Raw genomic sequence first — 22,708 nt, 5'->3', positions numbered from 1 at the left:
ATCTTCCTGCTAAGGGACAGGCTGAGGGGGGATTCTTTCAAGCCACAGTATCTTTTCTATCTGTATGGTATGGTTGATTTGGTGATTCAGAATTCACTGGCCTGAATAGAAAATGAACAGTCTCAACACAGTAAAGTGTAGTATAGGTTTGCACTGTTAATGTAGAGAGAAAGGAAGAGACTTTGTTAATGTTTTATGCTAAGCTGTGCAAATTAGTGGATGTTTCTATCATTGTTAAATGTAGCTTAATCTTAAATGCTTCTTTTCTTCATTTGGCAGAATTTTGGTGTCAATTGGTGAATCTTTTGGGGTGAGTTTTAACATTTTTAATGTCTGGTTTTGAATGCATGTAACTTTTGGAGGAATGGGATAGCCTGCTGGCACCCATAGAATTGACCAGTGAGTGTCTCTTAATTTAACATAGTGTTTTATGCAATCTGTAAGCACAAAGGTTACAGGGGTGTTCTGTTAACTCCTTTCAAATATCCAGACTTCACTTTTAAAATGTTTTGCATTGTTTTAAAATGTTTTGGGTTGGGTTTTTTTTTTTTGTTGCTTTGACAGAAGGTAAACTGCAGTTTTAGAACTCCTAAGTTTTTTAGTGGATAATCTGGGAAGTTTGAGTAGTTTCAGAATGTATTGACAATTCTTTCCCCATTGTCGTCATTTCAGACTTCTGAAAAATTTCAAAAAATAAACCAGATGGTGTGCAACAGTGACTGCCAGCTAAAACGCAGTGCGGAAGTAAGCACTGCTCCTAAGCCACTGAAGAGGCTGCGCTTTGATATAGAAGGGCAAGACGAAGCAGATGGAAGGTAAAAGATTGTTCTTGGCTTTTCAGTAATCTTACATGTATTTGGTTCTCAGGGCCTTCCATGCTAACTTCTTCCTGACATCCTAACTTCTGTTCATTTGTGAACTCTAGTAAATACATTAGAGAGACAGTAGCATAATACTTTTCGATTAGATGCTTTGAGGTCAGAAGCAAAGATTTATTCAGTGCCTGTACATCCAGCATCACAGTTTTTCCTGCTGAGTGCTAAACCACGCTGTTGTCTTTAGTCAGTCTTTTAAAAAACAAACCTCAATTTTTTTAGACATACAAGAAATCAAGCAACTCTTGAATTTAGTGTGGATGAAAAATGACTTTGCATCTCTGTAAGAGAAGGCGATAGCACTGAGAAGAACTAACCTTGATTTAAAGTTAGATTATATGAGGATAAATAGTTATTTGTTCTAACTTCTGCTTAATCATATGTTTTCTGTCTGCAGCAAACACCTACCCCAGGAGTCCAAGTTCCAACAAAAGCTTGCAGAAATGAGTGAGTGTTTGGGTTTTTTTCCATTAACTGCACAGCAATGAGTGCCTTGGATAAAACAGTTTGTGCCCACTCCCATAAAAAATGTTCAGCACAGATGTCATTTCAGTAACTTGCTTGTTTTTTTGTACTTGCTCCATTTGATCTTGAAAATGCAGATCATATAATGAAAATCCTCAGCCTTTGAGGATATTAAATGGCACGGCAGCATAGGAGATGCTATATTACATGTGAATAAGAAAATGAGCATGACACATTTTTCCTAAACAATGGAATTAAATGCATGCCAAGGCTTTTCCATTTGTCCTGGTTACAGACCCTTAGCTGAGAGCTTGCAGGTAGAAATAAGTAGTAATTGCAGCAACATTTAGTTGACTGGAACACCTTTTTGTGCAATTACAATATAATAAAGGAGAATTATACACAAGAAAATTGTATGTAATTTCTCTTTTGCTTTGCTATCTTTTATACTAAAATGCCTGAGATTGCTGACTCTTCTACTGTGGATCAGCGTTTCTTTTGGATCTTATGGGATCACTTTTCTGTCTTTGAAATGAAACTCAAATCTTAGCTCATGAAAAGCAAAACAGCCCCATCCCCACATCTGAGTTGTATTTTCTGCTCCTGAGAAGGAACACACTTGGTCTGACCAGGCATTCTCACTCTGGTGGAATCTGAGCTCTGTAGCTGAGCGGATTTGCCCATTAAAACATTTTTATCTAGCAAGTGTTTGCTCATCAAGATAGGTATAAGTATGGAGCCAGGCACCTCTGTTTATTTTAGAGGATGGCAGAGGTTAAGAAAGGGAAAAGGGGGGAAAATGCATTTCCTGGGCAGCTTGGCTCTGGGATGTGGGGGCTGCTCAGCCCACAGCATCTGCCTAGCAGTGAGATGAGATCCCTACATTATGCACTTCATCTGCCTGCCTTGAGGGTGAAAACAAAGTGAGGGTACAGAAACAATGAAAACTTGAGTGAACAGGTGGAATGAACTTCTTAAGATATGTGAGACTGAGCTGTTTCAGCAATTCTTGCTCAGAATTACGTGTTTAAAACGAGAGATTTGTTTTATTTAAAGAGTGTACTTCTATTCCTTGTCTCATTACAAATTTTTACAATACAATACATGTTCAAAGTAATTCTGAAGAAATTAATTAATTTCATTCTTCTTTTGTTTTGTTTGTGTTGTGGTCTTTTTTAGCATCTACTCGAACAAGAATGCAAAAACAGAAACTGAATGATGGAAATGATACCTCAGCCAGTGAAGAAAAGTGAGATTCTACTCAGGACCAGGGGCTGCACTGCAGGCCCTCTTAGATTGTTTTCATTTTACAGCCTTCATTAATTGAGTTGCTTTTTTAGTTGCTTATTATTCCAAACTGCTAGCTGAAAGCATTTGGAGTTTTTAATAAATTTTTTACATGTTTTTCATGATACTTTGCCTTATGATGTAGCATATATACAATGTAAGCCACTGAATTTAATTTATATATTTTTTTGAGGATTTTAAAAACAGACTTGGAAGGTGTCTTAGTTTCCTATTGCAACATTACTGATTTAAGCCAATTCAGTCTACTTGGATTGAGGTTTTCTGTCTGAAGACAAAATGTTAGCTAGAATGATTTGAAATGCACTAATTTTGTTTCTTAGATTTCATTTTTAGATTTTCATTACTTGCAAATTTTGAAAATGAGGGGCCAAATACTGCAAAGATTACTGTCTCTGTATATAATTAGCACATCAAATTCCCATTAACTTAAACTGCACTGCAGTCATAGATCTCGCAGTCAGGGCCTCACATTAGAATTGCAACCTGAATTCAAACTGAACTCATTATGTAGCTGTACTACTGAACCCAGTAGTTAGTGTTTTGTAGTTCTCCTTCCCCAGCTCTTGCCCCAGTGTAATTTCAGAGGGCAGTTACACTGTCCCTCAGTTTGAATTTCATGGAATGTGACTCCCACAGAGATTCCTCCCAGAATCCAACAGAGAATCTTCCCAGAAACTGAAGCTTCTTCCTATCTGCAGAGTACTTGAGGTGCACTTTCTAATCTTGGAAAATCTCAATTATTTAAAAAAAAAAAAAAGGAAAAGAAAAAGCACCCCAAACCTAAATCCTGCTCGGTACACCTAAGATCTTAAAATTCTAACAATGTAGAATTTTTGTGATTTCTTTAAATTTTCACCTAACTGTAGCCAAACCAAATAGCTCGAGAAACAGGCATCAAACAACCTCTTCCCTATAGCTGGAAGCTGAGTGTCTCCAGCTGGGTTCCAGGTAAGAGTAGACTGGTGTCTAAAAGCACAGGGAATCTCCTGTTGGCCTTACTGTAGCATCTGCAAAAAAGCAAAACTTAATGAGCCAATGCCAGGAAAACCAGTCTGCCTTATTTTACTGAAAAGGCAGAGTTTAGTAGGCAACTTATGAACTGTTGCAACTAGCAAAAAAAAAAAAAAATCAACCCACAACTTTTTTTGTCTTACATCTTTGTAAGTTACTGATGCAGATACTGGACTTTCTTGCAATGACATAGCATTTGCAAAATAGCCAGTTAGGGAAAGCATGTTTTACTTCCAATGGATTAAGTAAATAAATGAAGTCTTACTTTAAAATTACCCATTTTTATGAAATTAGCTTTTGTAGCTACTTAAATTAAAACAGTTATAGTAGAAAAGCATGCTATTCATTACACAAACATTTTAAAACCACATGTTCTCCAGGTAGCTTATGTAGAAATTGTTTGGCTGATCCTAGAATACTTACAGTAGTACATTTTTAAAGATCAGTTCTTGTGTTGAACAGAAGCTAATCCTGGAACTACTAAAAATTCTACAAGCAGCGCACTGATTTGTCCATGAATTTTAAAATAAAATTGAGGGCTTTTTTTAGTCTCAATATAGCTTCAACTTTCTTCCTGAAAAATGTGCAGAAGCCTTAAGAGTACCTTATGTTTATTTTCTCAGTTTTTGCAGTTTTACAGACAAAGTATATGTTAACATTGTGGCACGCTGATCGTAAGTTGGCTAGAAGGGTGATATTACAGAGTCCAGTACTTAACAGATTCATTATTTCTTTACTGTGACAGTCTATTTTTTTTTTGTTCAAACAGACTGAAGGCTTTACATTAAATGTATGATAATATTTTATACAACTAATCAGTTTCTCTCCTTTCAAGATAAATAAAATAGCTTTTAAAATATTTATAGTTGGTAATTTTCTTTTATTGGATGGGAAGGTGACTTCATATGGTAATGATGTCTTTCTGTATCTGACTTCCACCATGATTCTGCAGCTGGTACAAGCGGACATCACTCCATCTCCAGTGATTCCCTCTTGGTGCAGAAGCCCAAGTAGTTGTGCCATTGGGCTTAAAGTTACCTTCAGAAGTTTTCATAGGATGTTCTGGATATGTTGTTCTCACCAGGCCTTCTATTCAGGGTCACCATTGGTAATGCTTCTGGCAGACACAGGCCCACTTGCAGGAGTGCTTGAGGCAGTCCTTCAAAGGAGCTGGTGTCCACATTTAGAAGCATTCCCATCATTTCACTACCCTATTTTTCATAATCGATTCATTTGCTTTCAGAGCTGCTGAAAACAACCCAGGATTGTCAAAACTCCAGTGTAAGCCGCTGTGGCTTTCTGGGCTGGGTGTCAGGCTGTAGGCGCAGCAGCCTCACAGGCTCCTTGTCATTGTTTATTAGAGTTCATAGGTGCCCGTGACTCAGGACGCCACTGAACTTGCAGTGCTATTTATAGCATCAGTGTTCATGACAATGCTTAGAGCACAAAGTGCACTGGCTGACTTGCCTGTCCTTTACCCCTCTGAAAACACATTTTTAGCGTCTTGAGCAGATAGATGTGTATTGAAACCAACGTTGTTTTATCAGACTTGGAAATCTTACTGTGTTTGAGGTACTTCTCTTATACTGTGTTCAAAGTGAGTTAGAATATTGAAACTGCTTCAGGAAAAAAGAAAATCAGAATTCAGAGCAGAAGAGTTGGACAGAGAATCGGATGGGTATCCCAGATGCCTAATGGTAAGAATTGCACCACTGATCTAATCAGAGTGGAGAAAACTTGTGTCTACCTACGATGTATATGTAAAATAAGGTCTGGTGAATGGCATCTCAGAGAGGCTTATTTCTCTCCTTTGGCACTAAGGGGAATTTAGTCTCTTGGCTTGCCTGTGTTGCCATCTCGAGATGGATGAGCTGACTCCCAGCCTCTTTCTTTGCAGTTTTATACCTTAATCTCTTGGTGCTGTCCCACTTCCAAATGTTCTTAGGTGTCACAGAATGTGTAAACTACATGTTTTCAGGTATAGGAGTGGCTGCAGGAAGATACCTGTATCAAATGTGAAAGAGCTGGAGAAGATTATTATGGCTGTGTGATACTCGTGTGAAGCACAAGTTTGAAATATTTCAAAATATAACAAGTAAGCTGGTCATTTGCTTCAGAAACAGTTAACTGTTTTTTGGTTTTGAAGACAATTTCATTAATCATTAAGTCACTAGGGCATTAATTTCTTGGAAATGTGGAAATACGCAAATTCTCCAGCTTTTTTTTTTTTTTTTTTCAGATTCAGTTTTCATTGTGCTTACAAATACTTTATCTGGTGGCAGTTACTTCCTGAAGAACACAAACAGTCTTTAAAGTATGTCTCTGAAATAATACCTCTGTTTTCTTCTTTTTCCCCACACTACTAACTACATAGTCCACTCAGTTTATGAATGTCAGACTTTCTTTGCTGTACTGAAAAGAAAGGAAAAAAGTCCCACTCATACTTTTTAAATATTATGACATTTTTATTAATGGTCTATTGAAACCAGGCAAGTTTATAAAGAAACATGAAATCAAAACATAGTTTTATGTTCAGACTGTAAACTTTCTATGTTAGGTGGTAGCCAGTGAGTCCCGTCTCTGGGGTAAATAAATGCTTTGTTTTACAGGTAAAAGCCCATGGAAATTGTTCAGATTATAAAAAACAGCCGTTTACATAGTTATTGGGCATTGTAACAAAACTCTAGAGGTGGGTGCTAGATAATGCAATGCTGGCTCTTACCTTCATTAACTTAAGAGAACCTTTAAATGACCCTATCCCGGTCATTTCTTTTTCTTTAAAATTCCATTTGATTCAGAAAGTTACCTACCTGGTTCCCTTTCTGCAAAGTGGAACATCCCTCTTTATTTGAAGCCCAAATACAGTTTATGCTAGACCTTATTTTCACCTTTTAACAAATACCTTCTTGCCTGTGATGTCCTGAAACACAACAATACAGTATTTAAGTATGTATTTAACCTGCAAGATCCACAAACGTAAGTTGCAGACCATCTCTCACAATGGTAAAATGCATCCCTAATGTCTTTCAAAGTGTCCCAGGATTGGGTTTCAGACACATATTTGCATCCACATTGACCTAAGCCAGTACGGTTTTTTTAAACATTGTCCTTTAAGTGCCAAGGAAAGTGCATGCAATGAAAGTTTAAAAAAAAAAAAAAAGTGTCTATGAACGTAATACTACCACATCCAGGTCAGATGATACATACTGCATGAATAAAAGCCAGCACTGACACACTGGATCTTTAGAATCACTCTCAGTGAGGCCGGAGATGCTGCATCTCAAAATCACAGGCTTTGTCAATTACTCTGAAATTGCAACTAGGCTTTAATGTTTACAGTAGGTTGGAAATTATGAGCAGGAAGGAAATAAATTGGAAAAAAAATGGCACTATTGGTTATATTAAGCCAAAAAAAGCCTTGCTAAGAAAGTGTGCCATTGTGACTGCAGTATTTGTTGAACTGCTGTGTTACAACCTTGAAGCAGTTTAGGAGCATGGGATCATGCTCCAGTGCTATCGCTGTGTGGAGCAGTGTCTGCAGGGAGCCACGCTCTTCACAGAGCAGAGAAGAATTTTGATCAGATGTTGAGTTAAAAACAGTAATTTCACATTTATGGTTTTGGTCTGGTTAAGTAAAGCAACAGAAACTTTTGGAGACATGTTTTATAGTATGTTTCTTGGGAGGGCCTGAGTAACTGAAAAACTGAAAGGTGCCCACCTGGTTCCATTTCCTAGGGAGGCTGTGAGCCAGCACAGGGCCCTGCGTGGGGCAGGATCCCCTACAAGCTGCTATCCTAAGGTTGGGCCATGGGGGTGCAACCTCTTTGTGCTGCTACAGCTAAGAAAATGCTGGCAGGTGAATCTGGCAATTTTTAAGCCCAGGACGGAAAGGGGCAGAGACTTCAGCCATCCCTGGCTTAACCAAAACATGTGGAATTCCCCAGCCTTGGCTTATGTAGAATTGCCGTGTGTCTATGCTTTGGCATTATTAGTGCTGGGCTATATCATATAAAGTTTGCAGAAAAGTTTTGCCCTACTGTGATACTGTTTTACTGTCAGCATTATCCTCTATCTGTGTGCCTGAGTCAAGTGCTATTCAACACAAACCTACCAAAACTGATCTCAGCCCCCAAGGAAGTTGTGGTTTTGGTGAAACTGCATTATATACTGGCAAGTTTTTGACCAGTTCCATTTGAATACAAAATACTGACGCAGCCGCTGAAGTATAGACTTATGCTGCTGGAGGAAGTTGTACTAGTCACTGAGGGGGTGGCAGAACATGTTTATTAGCAGTAGATGATCCAATATCTTTCTAGTGAGCATCTGAGGCAAATGGCTCACACATTTTTTTTTACCACAGCATTTTCCAAAATAATTTGTTTATGGTCTTCTTCCTAAGTGAATTCTACTGTCTGCATGCCTCACCCTTCCACTCACACCTGCCAGGACTGATGTGAAGAGAAGCACTACTCACCACTACTCATCTTCTCTGAAGAAGTGCTTCTCCTTTTACTCCTCAGGGAACAGGATTGTTTGAGGAATGATCCTCCAATATAATAAAGAACAGTTATTTCTACTTCAGAAATGAGGAAATGAGGCTGCGATCATTTAAGGGAATTAGGTTCTTAAAAACCACATTTGAGGATTAGAAAAAGTCATTGAAGGATTCTGCGGCACAGCAAGGATCTAAAGGAAGGTTGCATGACTAATTATATTAGTGTACTGAGCCTAGTCACCTGGCTTCTTGCCTTCTCCATTTATAAAATACTACAAAAGGCACTTAAAGCCACTGCACCTAGTCAAATTCTAAGAAAAATAATTTCCCAGGGTTAATTCACAGTTGCCTGTTTGAAAATTCAAGTAAATGCTTCACGAGCTCAGCATCTTCTGTAATGGGGCAAACCTCCCTCTGCGCAACACTCTGCAGGGTTTCATCTTAACTCACTTCAGTCAGTTAGAAATTAAGCATCTACTCTACCTTAGCCATGTGGTGCCCTTGATGGTCCACGATGAGAGAGAGGCATGTCCAGAGGGCAACTCTCACCTAAACCGGGCATGTAAGGTAAGGGGTATGGTCACCTCACAGCACTGACCAAAGGAGAACCTGAAACAATGTATTTGGACAAGGTGTCCTTATTGCCACATGGAAAATAATGGGAGTTTTGCTCATGATTTAACTGTAAGACCCTTTTTTATCCCTTCAAAACTTTTTCTCTGTTTTTCTTAAGATAATTTATCTGGGGATAGACAGTGAAACAGGAATAAACAAACCTCAAGTGGAATTTCCCCTTCCTTGAGATTTTGTTTGGGTTTATTTTTCTTGGTAACAAGCAACCAGACAGTTTTCTGAGTACCAAAACACACAGCACAATACACATCCAGACAAATACTGTGAATGCTTCCTGGCCCATTGGGGTGTCGGAGAAGGTTCTTGGTGTAATGGAAAGGAAGATTTTTTTTTCATTCTGTCTAGAACAATGGACACAAGTGCCAGGAACTCAAAACTGTAATATCCAGCTGAAGCTCTTCAGGGCTTATGTATTTATACTCCAAATAAACATCATCAAGTGAGACATCTCCTACCAATCAGAAAGCCTCTCATCCTAAAGAATTTATTACTTTATCATATATTCAGAAAAAACAAGTCTGTATTTTCATCAGATGTTAAACCAGGCACAAAGAAGTCCACTATGGCATATTAACTTAGTTTGGTGATAAAAGTATACTATGAAAGTTTTAGCAGCAAACAGGTCACTGTCCCCTTAAACCCAAATGTTTAAAAAAAAAAAGGAACTGAAACCAGACAGACAAGATAACGATAGCTTAGTTTGCTTGACTTTTAAGTGGGAAAGGGTAGTTACTGCATTAGATTTTTGTTGTTAAATTCTGACTGTTGGCAATGAACTCTCACCATCCACCTATGCTGTAGCCATCTTTATAAAACCTCTATGTTAACAGACTTTTATACATTTCCTAAGCTGATGGACAGAGTCAGTGTTTCCAAACTTTTGCTCATTCTGACCGTGGATAAGTTCTCCAAAGCAGAAGTATTTCCAGGAGGGAAGAGGACATGCTCTTCAGCTTGGTGGTAGTCAGACCTCAGTTTCGGAATGCTCCCACTCTACTTGCTTTGCTAATGAAGTTTTTCAGGAGATCGTGGTCCATTTCTGCAAAGCCTTGAGTTTGTGTAACAACAGTTAAATGATTTATGCAAAATCTGAAGCAAAATTCTTCCAAGTCCTAGGAACAAAGTAAGATAATTTGTAATATGAATGACAGAAAAATTATCATTATTGTTTTTCTGCTTCAAATCTGCCACTTAATTAGCAGAGAATCTACCAGATGGGTCACATTACCAATCCCTTTTCTGATCATTTTGATTAGATCACAAGTGATAGAGTGAATTTTGTTCATACAAACTATTCAATAAACCCCCTTCCGAGAAAACAGGAGTAGCCATCTAAATGAATTGTAGAACTCCATCACATTTACGGAGCTCATGAGAAAAGTTATTAATAAGTGAAACCATCAAACTTGCCCACATACTAGAGCATTCATAACTTTTTTATTTTCCTTCCTGCACTAAGTAGTGGTCCTGTGAAAAACAGAAGATATGTTGTAATATTTGTTGTTACATTTGATGCAAAATATAATGTATCATTTGATAATGCTCACAGAGCATATACTGGGTGCTAGGATACATGTGTCTTTCATGGTGAACCTAGGAATTGTGACCCCCCTACCTAGGAACTGGAACTCCTAGATAGCAAAAGTGGTTGTTTCGTTCGGGTCTTGCTGTAAGAGGTTGCTCAGATACTCAGCACAGGATAGGTACAAGCCGTTAAGCCATACAACCATGATTTCACACAGCAAATTTTGCCCACTCAAATGCTTCACAACAGTGGCAATCCTCTCCATGCACTGGGTCAATCCCCTTCAGCTGGTTCCTATGCAACAACTTGCTGGTGAAAGAAAATTATTTACCTTCTGCAGCAAGCAGAGCTGGAGCCAGCAGCAAGGTAAGTCTAAATTGACAGTATGAGCCGTGATCTATAAACTCTTCAAGGGTTACAGCAAAAAGAGGTCTCTTAATCCATGTCAGTTTAATTCTGTTAACTGTACAAACATTGCAGCCAGGGATTAATTAGTAAAAAGAAATTTAGCAGAATACTTGTGCATTTCCTTTTGAAACCTTTTCCTTAGATTTCATATTTGAAGTCTATTGCCCCTGTCAAGGTGTAACTAGAGTTTTAACAGAGGCCAAACATCACAAAATATCCTTTAAAAAGAAATAAGGTAGCAACAATGCACAGAAGTAAATTGTATCTCTCATCAAAAAGTACTGTAAAAGCAATAAAATGAATGAGAATAGAAGAAGAAATAAAAAATGGAGAAGACCAAAGACAATGACAGCTTAAGTTTCAGCAGTCCTCTGAACTGCTACTGCCAGAACACGAGTTGCTTTACAGTCAGTGTGTGAATTTTTACACTAAATAAAACCAACAGCTGCCTTTTCTGGTACTGATCCATGAAGAGGTCCATAGATATCATAGACTCCTGGTCACTAATTTTGCAGTTTCAAGAAATACTGGCTTTTAATTCTGTTACATAGAAGATGATTAATCTAACATTTGCTAGTGTATATCAGAAATATGCTTTAAAAAGCAACACTTTATATTTTCTCAGGATAGGACAAAATATTTTCAAACATTTTTAATCGTAACAGATGCATACAGTAGCCAAGTCAGTCTTCAATTAATTTGATATGTTAATGGCAGATGACAACACTATAAACTTTCACTTGTAGTGTTCACATTTAATGACAAAAAAATGTAATTAATTCTATATTTTGAAACTTCAAAAAGATCAGGCCTCTTTCATAATCCTTCTTTGGACAGTTTTCTACTGAAGTCCTGATACACTGCACATGGTTCTCAAACCAATTTTTAACTATATTAACAAAGTACACTAAATGATCCTGTCTTACTTCATGATTCCTTAGACAGAGACTGTCCCACTTCTTTGTTAAAGAAGTCCTTGCTGTGCTCCTCTGAAGCAGTTCTACTATAGCCCTTTCTGAGCTGTGGATGTAGGGAGAAGGGCAACAGTGTACTCCTGAGTTTGGCACATGCTGCACCTGGGGCAGGTGAACCAATGCATCACCTGATGACCATGTTAAAGTATTACTTGTTTTGAAAGAATACTAGGTATACTGAAGCACAGAAGGAAGAGGAAGATAACATATATTTAGTCACCTAGCCCATCCCTTTTATTGTGTTTCAGCCATTATAAACTCTAGTACTTTGTCCAGGCCAGTTTTAGTACTTCACAATACACCTAGATGTATCTTTAACTATTCTTTAATTACTTCACCTGACACAGGTCAACTAAAGGTACTTCTGCTTTGAAGATGTTCAAAACTGTTGAAAAGCTTGTAAGAGGAGAAACTCCAGAGTAAACTTCTAATGAAAACTTCTACTGTTAGGAGAATCAAATTATGGGATCTTCCCTTCCTGTCCAGTCTTCCCTGATATGCTGGGCTTCTACCACCACAACACATGAAAAATACAGTTCCTCTTTGCCTCAGCTGTTCATGCCTTCCATTACCGATACACCTTGGTTACAACAGCCTTGCAACCAGCAGCTGATAATCTTCTTATCTACTAATCTGATGTTATCCCCTCTTTCAATTTACAAACCTCACTGACTTCTTTCCAGCCTACATATTATGGCTCTTCTAGTAGGTAATCTTCTGTTTGTCTATATTCATTTTATTCTTGTAAAGCAGAAGAACCCTTGAACGGAAAGATGACTCCTCAGCTAAGATGCTCAGTTATAACAACGGCTACTAAGTCTAAAATACATATGCAGACGTCTTGAATAATAAAACCCACCACATCATAATTTCCACAATCAGCATAGCACTAAGAAGCTGAGAAAAGGAAAACATCTTTGAAAGCATTTGTCTGTTTACAAAAAAAGCGCTTCCAGTATTGTTGATAACAGGCTGAGTGCTAGTGAAACATTCCAGAGCCAAGGGCAGACCAGATGACAGGATATGGGGAGAGGAATAACAATAGGTAATTAGTTGCATGTCAGCATGATTCATTGTAAACAACATGTCAAAAGTGGATTTTTTTATATAAGCACAAGTGTAAACATGGAGGGACTTTGCTTGTAAATTCTGCCACTGCCTGTAAAAGGCAGTACCAGAATGACTGTACCAGACACTGGCAGGAAAAATGATCAGGTGGAGAACTCGGGAAGTGAACAAGCAATGCAAAATCCAAAGGTGAAGAGGTAAATTGCAGTGAGAAATTTGCATGCCATGCCTTGCTAGATGACAAGGCAGGAAGCAGATTAAGAATCCTGACTCACAGGTGCAAGCCAAACAGCCAGGAAGAAAACACTAGTAGCTGCTTTTTTTTTTTTTTTTTTTTTTTTTTTTCAAACATCTGGGAAGACAGAAAAGGGAACTGTCCTAATCATGCCCCATCAGTTAAATGAAGTTATGCTTAATATAAACAGTTTCATTTCTCAGAAAACAACTGTTTGCCTGGCAAGTTCTTACCTGAGCTTCGTATTTGACAGCGGCGGAAAGAAGAGCAATGGCATTCTCTTCACAAATGCCTTGTTTGATAGTTTGCTGGCAAAGCTTCTTCAATCTGTTTTCTCTATACAGAGTCGCCAAATCTAGCAGTCCTGTGAAAATTCATAGAGCTTTAACTACCCTGGTGCACAACATATTAATTTGTTTTCAAATTAATCAACTACCCTATTGATTTAGGCTGAATTAATCAATTTTTCCCTATGAATGAATTAATCTGTTTTTTCCCTAGATGATGTGTATGTTTTTGAAGGTCCTCAAAAGATGTATCAAGGAGGGACCCTTTTATTACTTTTCAAGTGTTCTGTCTTCTTGTTCCCTGTATTGTATCTCATTCTAGGTATCAATTAGGGATTTATATCCTCGTAAATGCACATGGGGAACAGCTCCTTTTTCATTCATGATCAAATCACCACAGCTACTCAAACAGAAAAGTTTTAGGATGGCATTAGTGCCTTTTTAAGGAAAAAAGTTCTTAATATGAGAAACAATGAGTTCTTTTTGAACATTTTGCATCTTTCATCTTACTGCATTCCCACCACTCATTCTCCTTGAGCATGTTTCCTGCTACTGCATCCCTTCTTCCTGACACCTGCCAGAAAGTGCTAATAAAACTAAAATAAGCAAGCTCTGCTTTCTTCACCGTTATGACACACAAATTGAACTTTTCAGAAACAGTAACCTACAGTTATTTCCATTTATGGCAAATACCTATTGCATCTTCAGGAGGGAGCCTAATGTTGTCTGTGTACAGGTATTCCAGGAAGGCTCGGTAAACAGGATAAGAAAATTCGCTCATTTCTATAATTTCATCATCGTTATTCAGTATGGAACGAAAATGTTCACACCTACAAAACATGGACAAAGGCTATATACTGTAAAGAGTTAAGCTTGAAAGATGAGCTTCAGCAAGAAGTTTGTAAAAATAAACAAAACCCAGCAGTGGTAACAGTCTAAATACACAACCATCAACTCACTACAACATTTCTTGGTTTGAACACCTTTATTTCTTTAAGCCTTATATATATAATTCAGAATTTTCCTTCTACTTACAATATCTTTAAGGATGGTCCATGTGGTTTTGATGTTATTTTCTTGAATACGTTATACATTAACTATAAATTTTATTACCTGGCTTATAAAAGATAAAGTTTACAATTAAGTTAGACAATTCTCACATTTCAACCTGCTTTCTCCAGCATGATCTAGGGAGGAGGGAATTCATTAATATCTTAGATAACACTTATTTCAGTGTCAGAGTCCATACACAGTTTAGCACTGGATGTAATCATTATTCTCAAGGATTAAAATATTTAAAGGGAAGACACTCTCACCCGGATCTTTCATCACCTTTTTCTTACAAGTCTGAATACATTTGTGACTGACAATATACAAACAAGGAAAAATCACTGGCTTTGATAGCTGTACTCTACAACTTAAGAGTTCACTGTAACTTACAACTCACTGTAACTTACTGCTCCCTAAAAAGCATCCTGTAACATTTTAATTATTTTCAAAATTTTGCTGATGGAAATTAACATCACCACCTCAGATGATAGCCACAACTTAATTTGACTCTTTTATGCTACAGTATTTACTGTCTAACTCTCCCACATCAGCATTTGCTTTTCTTTTACTAAAACTTCTATGTAAAATGTAGTTTGGTTTCCTTTTAATGATGCTGGGACAAGTCTACATCATAAAGACAGCATAATTTCAATACAAATATAATTATTTATCACTTAATTTACCTTTTCCACATTTTATTTTACTGCTTATTTAAAAAATTTTTATTCTTAGTATTTTTTAAAATAAAATAAATAAACATCAAGTCAAATTCATAAAGAATTAAGTCAGTATCTAGCTTCTGCCACCCCTTGTACCACATTCTTGCATTGGAAGAGCCAGACCAAACCCTTTTGCTTTGTCTCCCAGAGCCTCATGTTAAGTGGTGGCAACCACGTTATCCATCCAGCTATGGAACAGACCTTGGGAATGGTCTGTTGCCCCAGTGGCACCACACGAAAGTAAAAAGTCACAGTGAAGGTGGTGCACATTGCTCCCTTAAAAATAAATAAGTAAATAAATAAGAATCAGTTGATACTCATCCTTCAATCTCCAAAGTACCTTGGAGTGACTTATCCTTTGGAGTGCCTCTCTCTGTCTCTTTCTCTCTCTCAGTAGAGAGACCAGACACCTAATTTTGGCTAAACGCAGAGCTGATGAATCCCACCCACAGACTCATACGTATCTCTTTCTGCAGGCAGTATGTTCCTCAGCGAGCCCCACCCAGCTGGGCATTGCCCAGCCATGTCACCACCATTGTAAGCTAATGACCACCAATGGTACAATCTAGTTCAACAGTAGGCACAGAACAAGATGGAAAAAAGTCTTCAGAAGAAGTAAAGAAATGACTGGATAATGAAAAAAAAAACTTTTACCAGCACTGCATTTATGACAACGCTCTGGAACAAGCTGAATGCTGCAAAACATCATGTTAAATAGATCCTACTCTGGTCCAGCTGCATCATGAGACTATAAGGCTTAAAGAACATATTAATTCTACAGGTTGTGCCTGATGCTTTATTATTCCTGCATATTATTTTGATAACGTCATACATTTAAATCCATTTTAGAATTAGGCACATATCCTTCCCAAAATACCATATAATCTGAGAAAAGTAGAGCAAGAAAAAAGAAATAAGGCAAAGATACATGTAGTTTGATTATCAGGAAAAAGACCCTCAGAAACATTTTGGGGATACACAAGATTTGAAGCAGTATCTGATGAAGGGCATGTGGCATTCTAAACAAAGGGTGGACTATAGGCATGGGTGTAATGCACAAGCAGTGGAACCAGCAAAGGGAAGAAAATAGTAATATGGGTAATTGGAGTAGTAAGAGGAGAACAGAAAAGGCCAAAAAAAAGGGCAGGCAAGAATTAACAAGGAATTTTAATTTTATGCAGTAATATACAAGAAATCACTAACAGGAATAAATGTAGGAAGATGAAAGTGGTGATAAGCAGTATGAGATAGCCAATCATTTTGAGAAAGAAAAAGCAAAGAGAATAAAAATATTGGAACAATAAGGAGGATGAAGCAGTTAGCAAGACAGAAGAGATGTGTAAGCAGTGCCTCTATAATATCCTAGTAGAAACTGTGTGAGCAAGAACAAACTAATCACTGCATGTTAATAACAATGTGATTACTCTGTAGAACTGTGTATGTCAAATCTCACTGTAAAGTGGTGTTATCTAAACAGTTTGTGCCTTACCTAATTTTGAGAAGAACTTTATGCACATGAATGTATTTTCCATCCACTAGAAACTTCAGGTCTGCAGTTTCAGGGTTGTCAAATTCCTTCTTTAGTGACTGAGCTACTGTTAGATGGTCATCAGGCTCTAGAATAAAAAGGGGAATAGTAAGCAGTAATACAAGTATCTCTCATGATAACATCCTGGGTATCTGTCAGCAATTAACACTCAATAAATACATCTTTTGAAGGCTAGTAGAAAACCCCAGCAGACTATGTGTTCAGTATGAACCCTCAAGAAAAACAAATAAAGAGCAGCTTTTTTCAGTCCTTACTAGTTTCCTACTTCAAACAAATATCCCTATTAAAAAAAAAAAAAAGTCCCACTCCTCTAACTCATCTATATAAGGCCAGAAAAAAAACCTTAAGTCTCAGAAGTTTAATGCTGCATGTGATAGTAAATATTATCAGTTATTACTGAGTAAATTATTCCTAGTGAAAAATATTAGTTATAAGATACTTAAGAGGTCAATAAAAAAAAAAATCACAATAAGACTTTCTCAAATGCTCCCATGAGGAGACATCTTACAGCAGAAATAAAGCTATTACATAACCAAGATACTGTTTGCAGTGAAACTGCCCAGTACAATGTCTCTAAAGGTAAATACCAACAGCTAGAAGTCTATTCAAAAGTGTTTTCCCTAGACTTATGGTGTTAGAAGCACTCTGTGTGAATGTCTGCATATTCCTGCTTGTGTCATATGTATGTATATCTCATCATGCACTGGATTACAGGCAAGAGGATAGAGGGAGGGGGAGAAACCCAATGTAATGATAGCAAAAAACCCTTCTGAAGTAACGATACTGCAAAATACGTTGTTGATTCTTATTTTGTACAATGTGACTTATTTATTCAGACCTCTGCTATCCAAATAAGTGGATATCCAATGCAAAGCTGAATCTCTTCTTCAAAGTTAACTGGCAATTCAGTTTTCTACCAATACATATCTCCAGAAGACTTCCACAGCCAGCAGACGTAAACTGAATATAGTGGGGTTCAGTTACAAAATTCTTAAGAGGGAAAATAGGTGCTTTTATTTGTTACAGCAGTCAAGGGGGAACCAGAGAAAGAAATGAAGAGGCAGTTCATACTGACAAAGCACAAAGACAAGAAAACTCTTCAGCAGTTAGTGCTAAGAACTGTAATAGAAATGTTAGAACTGCCACAAATGGGGAATGAATGGGAATGCCTGGGTATGGAAGCACCAGGATACAACAGACAGAGCTGTAAGCATGGCAGATGCCCATGGCACCTAGTTCAGCAGATTTTAAGATTCTAGGACGCAGCTGCCTGATGATTCTCACCACACATAGATCAGAAGCTGAACAACAGTGAGTCAGTACTGACAACTCATCAAGGTGGGACATCTTGAAGAGACTAGTCACTCTCAGTGTGCAAAAAGGCACATCCAAAATCAGCAGTCACCAAACTAAAAGGAATAGAGGAGACATGACAGCCAGCATCCTTTATCCTGTGTCATCACAAGGAACTCTGCTCAGACCACCTGAATACACACATTTTAGTGCCAGGATGCTGGACAGGCCGCTTGGCGCATATGAGAATATGGGTTTGAAAGTGTATCTGAAATTATTATAGTTTTGTTTTAAAATGAAATAACCTTTTACTCCTCTAAGTTTTCACCTTGTGCTTTGGTACAATGTTGCTACACTCTTGCAACATTATTACCAAAAGGACAAAGAAGTCAAGGTCAAAAACCAAAAGTAGCTGCTACAGTCCAAAATTACTCCCTAACTGTGAAGCAGTGCAAGGAGGTGGGGTGTATTGATCACGGTGACAATGAAGGTGAGGATATTAAAAGATGTGTTGGGAAATAGTTCTGAATGTAGTCCTAACCACGCTCTCTCAAAGACAGTGAATATCTGTGAGTATTAATGAGCAATGTGCTTATTAATAAATGGGTTACTTGGAAGTCTTCAGCATAAAGGTGATAATTACATGAATGATCATATATAATCCCACTCAGGACTCTTTCAGCTGACCTAAACAGCATTTCTGACCTAAACCAGCACTTGTAAAAGAAGATAAGGAAAGGTGAATTTGCAGAAAAGGAGCACTGAAAAAATGTAAGACAGTTTTGGTCTCACTCAAGCAGTCGTCTTCTCTGTGAGGAACAAATTAAGTAAAGAAGCAGTTTTTGCTTCTTGCCTTCCTCCATGCTCCTTTGAAAAATTCCTCAATACTCTGCACTAAACTGAGAAGAAAATGCATGAGAAGTGGAGGGGAAATTCTGACAGCATGAAGTAATATTTTAATGGGGCAAGAAGAAATGGAAGCTGAATAGCCCTAGATCCCTGCTAAAGTATGTAAGAAGATACACGTAATTGAATTTAGGATTAAGCTACATATCCTAATAATGTCCCATTTCCTTCATAAAATAACCAGTTCTTATGGAAGAAAAATCTGAACATGCTACAGATACTTTTATGTAGGACTTAGAGCTGACAAACACGTATTTATATGGAATGAACTTGTCCATTGCCTGGGATTTTAGTGCAGTTACACAATTTACATCTAATTAGAAGTAGGCAAATATTAGGAACATTAAGAATTTCCATAGTAATTAAGCATATATTTTACAGTTCTGAGCAAGATGCCCTAGAAAACACAACTGCCTCAACTTAGAGAAAATGGGGGTATTTGGACTGTGCCTTAAAACATGAATTTTGTCAAAGAAGTTTCCTGAGAACAGGATTCTCCATTTAATTCTCTAGCCCATCAAAGCCGAAATATGAGTACTATTAACAGATTTCCTTACCTTGGCATGCAGAAGGCACCAAGGGAGCAAAGAGTGTTCTACAATTGTCAGACAAAAAGCATACAGCAACACAAAAGCAATTACAAAGGCAGTACAGAAATGGAATGGAAACATGATGGACTCAGTACAGTTTAAATTACAAATTAACAAGTTGCTGCATTCTAGCCTTTAGCTTAAGCTCCCAGATGACAGCTACAGACAACACCAAGTCTCATCTTTGATTAGGTCAGCAAAGACAGTAACTTTATTAGCAACCAATATGGAACTGAATTTGTAGCTGAAGAATGAGCTCTCTGTTAGACGGTGCTATATACTTAACTCTGGATAGTCAAGGCGAGCAAGACACACTTTAATGTTAATCAAATACCTGACTGCAACTTGTCTCTTCAGAAGCCAAGGTCATGATCACTTGTGATGAGACTCCAAGTGCCTGTGGCCAATTCTGAACATGTGAATTTGGCTCCCTCAATTCTTAATAGTCTACTTAAGGGCATCTAAGAAAGCTTCAGAGTTCCTAAACATTCTGCATGGCTCCCTCAAGTCTCCAAATTCAAACTCAGCTTCACCTCTGGCCATTGTACAGTAACATTCAGTGGTTACACAAAAAAACCACATCCCCAAACCCAAGGCATTTCCCCCCAGAAATAAACTACATCAATAAAACAGACAATCATTTAGCACTGCCACCAGGCCTTAGTAATTTTTACAATTCCATATTACCATTTACATATATATGATGTATGATTATGATTATGCTTCCCAGTATAAATTTTTGCAAGAAACTACATTTAGGCTTCAAATATGTGCAACTGTTTTATGCTCAAATGATTCTCTTTAAAAGATGTAAAACAAAAAAATATTTAAGCTCACCTACTGATAGAAGACGCCACATAACAGCAGGGGTAGCAAAGCAAGCAAACACATCATCAGTGCAGGCAAAGTGAGTGAGGTGGGGAAGGATCACGGACTGCCCACGGCACTGGCCCCACATGTACACCTGGCCACTCTGCGTCTTGGCAGCTGATGTGTGAGCAGAGTGGCAGGCTGCAATCTCTATAACTCTGAATTTACAAGCAAAGAAAGAAAAAAAGCAAGTCACTCTCATAAGAACAAAATGCAGTGAAGCAGCTCACTACCTCCTGTCTTTATCTGGTGCAAAAGATATTTGTAAGCATGCACGTGCTTCCAATTGCAAAAATGTTTTCTGATCATACATAGCAAAATTAAAAGGGTTATCAACGTTTCTTCAAATAGCGTGAAAGCTTCTCATTGAAAAAGCATCTTGAGAGTGAGGAGACACTGTTGCAGCAGAGCAGTATACCTGCTGCAGCACATGCTCTACTGAACCCCTTGGCTCCCTCAAAGAAAGTTATGGTGAGTTTCATGTCTCTGAATGTCCTCAGTGATGCTGAGCAGGTGAGGCAAGTGCTGTAGAGAACAGGCACTTGCAGAAGATGAAGAAGGGAATGAGAAAATGAAGAGGTATTTAAAACAAAAACAAAACCAAAAAAAACCCAACCCACTTGCATTTTGGTTTATAATTGAATGTTAATGAAAATCTTTTTCCTGATTGCTTTTTGGTAAGTTACAAAGCAACAATTCAACCATACTTCTTTTACTTAAATTACTGAACTGTCATTACTCATACAATTATTATTACTTACATTTAATGGACTTTCGTTTTGAAAATTAAAAATTAGAACCAAACAGCACTAAGAGCTGTTTCTATGTGTGTTTTCACTATGTTAGGCTATCTCACTAATCCTAGGATTTCAAAACTCCCACTGCGTACAACATTACACAATCCACTGTTTTTGCAGTCTGAACTGCCACTTGTTTACTTGTTTTCCCAGCTGCCTGGGGAAAATAGCTAGGAAACAACTTGTTTAAAGCCATATGTACAAATCTTGCAGGCTTTAGTGAAGTAATACTGACACCAGAAATTCATATTCTGGCCAAGAAAAGGGAAAGGAAGCATACAACATTAAAACTGGTATGAAAATGTGGTTAAATTTAATCTGCAGCCAAAGCGTCTAGAAAAAAATCAGTTACATTTTAAGCAAAAGCACACACATAAAGACACAGCAACATTCAAAAAAGAGCCATGTCTCATCACCAGAGAGGAGTTGCCTCTTCCTTACAATAATGTACACAGACACAAGTTTAAGACGGACATCTCACTTTTTTATTTTTCACAACAGGAAGCCAAAATCAAGACCTCAGTAGTAAGAAATAGGTTCAAATTTCTGGCCACATATATACATGGCATATACATTAGCAACAGAAATAACTGTCCCATTACCCATCAAGGACTCAGGAAAATATTTAACTTGTAAAAATCCAAGCTTAATTTTCAGGCAACAATACTGAGAAAGGACTCCTCCCTTTCTCTCTCTCTCCAGGGTTATGAGCCAGATTTAATAGCAGAAATAGCATGAATTGCAGATGTCCACTCTTCACTTTTTCTGTGTGTACTTCTTGTCAAAAGTAGCATATTAAAAGACAACATATATTCAGAGACAATAAAGCTTTTACTGTTGACTTCAAACAATGAAACCACACCACTGAAGAGAAACTGCAATTAAGACCTATAAAGTACAGTGTGAGCCGAAGCAGAAAATAGCACATTCAGGCTCAGAACATTCAGTTTCTCTTTCACAAGGATAGTTATGGGGAGGATTCAAGCACTTTCAGTGAAAATCCCATTCACATTTAGCAGAAGAACCACTGCAAAAAATTATAGGCTATTTCTTAAAAAAAGAAGATTTAAAATGCCATAATTTTCTGTAGCTCTTCTGAGGGTATGCCAACTAGTGTCTGACTGCAAGACTGTTAAGTATTACCTGTCCTTATCCACAATAACTGTTGTAGGGTAAGACTGGTTACTTTTATTTCCAGTACCTAACTGGCCATATGAATTGGCTCCCCAGGCATAAATCTGACCTTCATCTGTTAGCACTAATGTATGTGCATAGCCACAGGCAACCTATAAGGAATAATAAAAAGAAAAATCTCATTTTTATGTAACAGTAAGTTAATATAGATAGATACATGTTCTGCTATACATTAATGTTATTGATTCTATACCAGTGTAGAAAGTACAAAAATTACAAATACAGATACATTTATTAAAAAGATGAGGTGACACCGAGGAAAAAAAAATGTATTAGTGACAAACCCTGCCAGATCATCTCAAGAGTACAGAAAAAGAATAGCTAGAAATTGAGAAAAAAAAGGAAAGCTATATGACAAATTTGAACAGTATGCAGAAAAAATGAAAAAAAAGGCAGATCATCTGTCCCACAATGACCTTGCTCTATGGGCAACTGCTCCAACATGAATAGCTTACC

General features: G+C 37.6%; 2 protein-coding genes across 3 annotated transcripts in view; one reads left to right on the top strand and one right to left on the bottom strand.

The window, feature by feature from the left end:
• The window catches only part of RB1 (RB transcriptional corepressor 1), an 89,087-nt gene extending 85,311 nt beyond the window's left edge, over positions 1 to 3,776 (top strand). The window contains exons 25-28 of the mRNA XM_026864941.1: positions 280 to 310; positions 673 to 815; positions 1,273 to 1,322; positions 2,520 to 3,776. Coding sequence (XP_026720742.1) covers positions 280 to 310; positions 673 to 815; positions 1,273 to 1,322; positions 2,520 to 2,593 — 298 coding nt within the window. The 3' untranslated portion in view covers positions 2,594 to 3,776. The remainder of the gene's footprint in view (positions 1 to 279; positions 311 to 672; positions 816 to 1,272; positions 1,323 to 2,519) is intronic.
• Positions 3,777 to 5,895: 2,119 nt separating this feature from the next.
• The window catches only part of RCBTB2 (RCC1 and BTB domain containing protein 2), a 33,562-nt gene continuing 16,749 nt past the window's right edge, over positions 5,896 to 22,708 (bottom strand). For both annotated transcript variants that reach the window (XM_026861202.1, XM_026861211.1), the window contains 6 exons: positions 22,202 to 22,344; positions 20,229 to 20,419; positions 16,543 to 16,669; positions 13,978 to 14,114; positions 13,231 to 13,361; positions 5,896 to 9,899 (listed from right to left, as the gene is read on the bottom strand). In XM_026861202.1, the coding sequence (XP_026717003.1) occupies positions 9,759 to 9,899; positions 13,231 to 13,361; positions 13,978 to 14,114; positions 16,543 to 16,669; positions 20,229 to 20,419; positions 22,202 to 22,344 (870 nt within the window). In that variant the 3' untranslated portion in view covers positions 5,896 to 9,758. The remainder of the gene's footprint in view (positions 9,900 to 13,230; positions 13,362 to 13,977; positions 14,115 to 16,542; positions 16,670 to 20,228; positions 20,420 to 22,201; positions 22,345 to 22,708) is intronic.

Source organism: Athene cunicularia (genome assembly GCF_003259725.1).
Source record: "Athene cunicularia isolate RWA chromosome 1 unlocalized genomic scaffold, athCun1 chr1_part1, whole genome shotgun sequence".
In the NCBI taxonomy this organism is placed as follows: Eukaryota; Metazoa; Chordata; class Aves; order Strigiformes; family Strigidae; genus Athene; species Athene cunicularia.
This window is presented reverse-complemented; position numbering and strand designations above follow the sequence as displayed.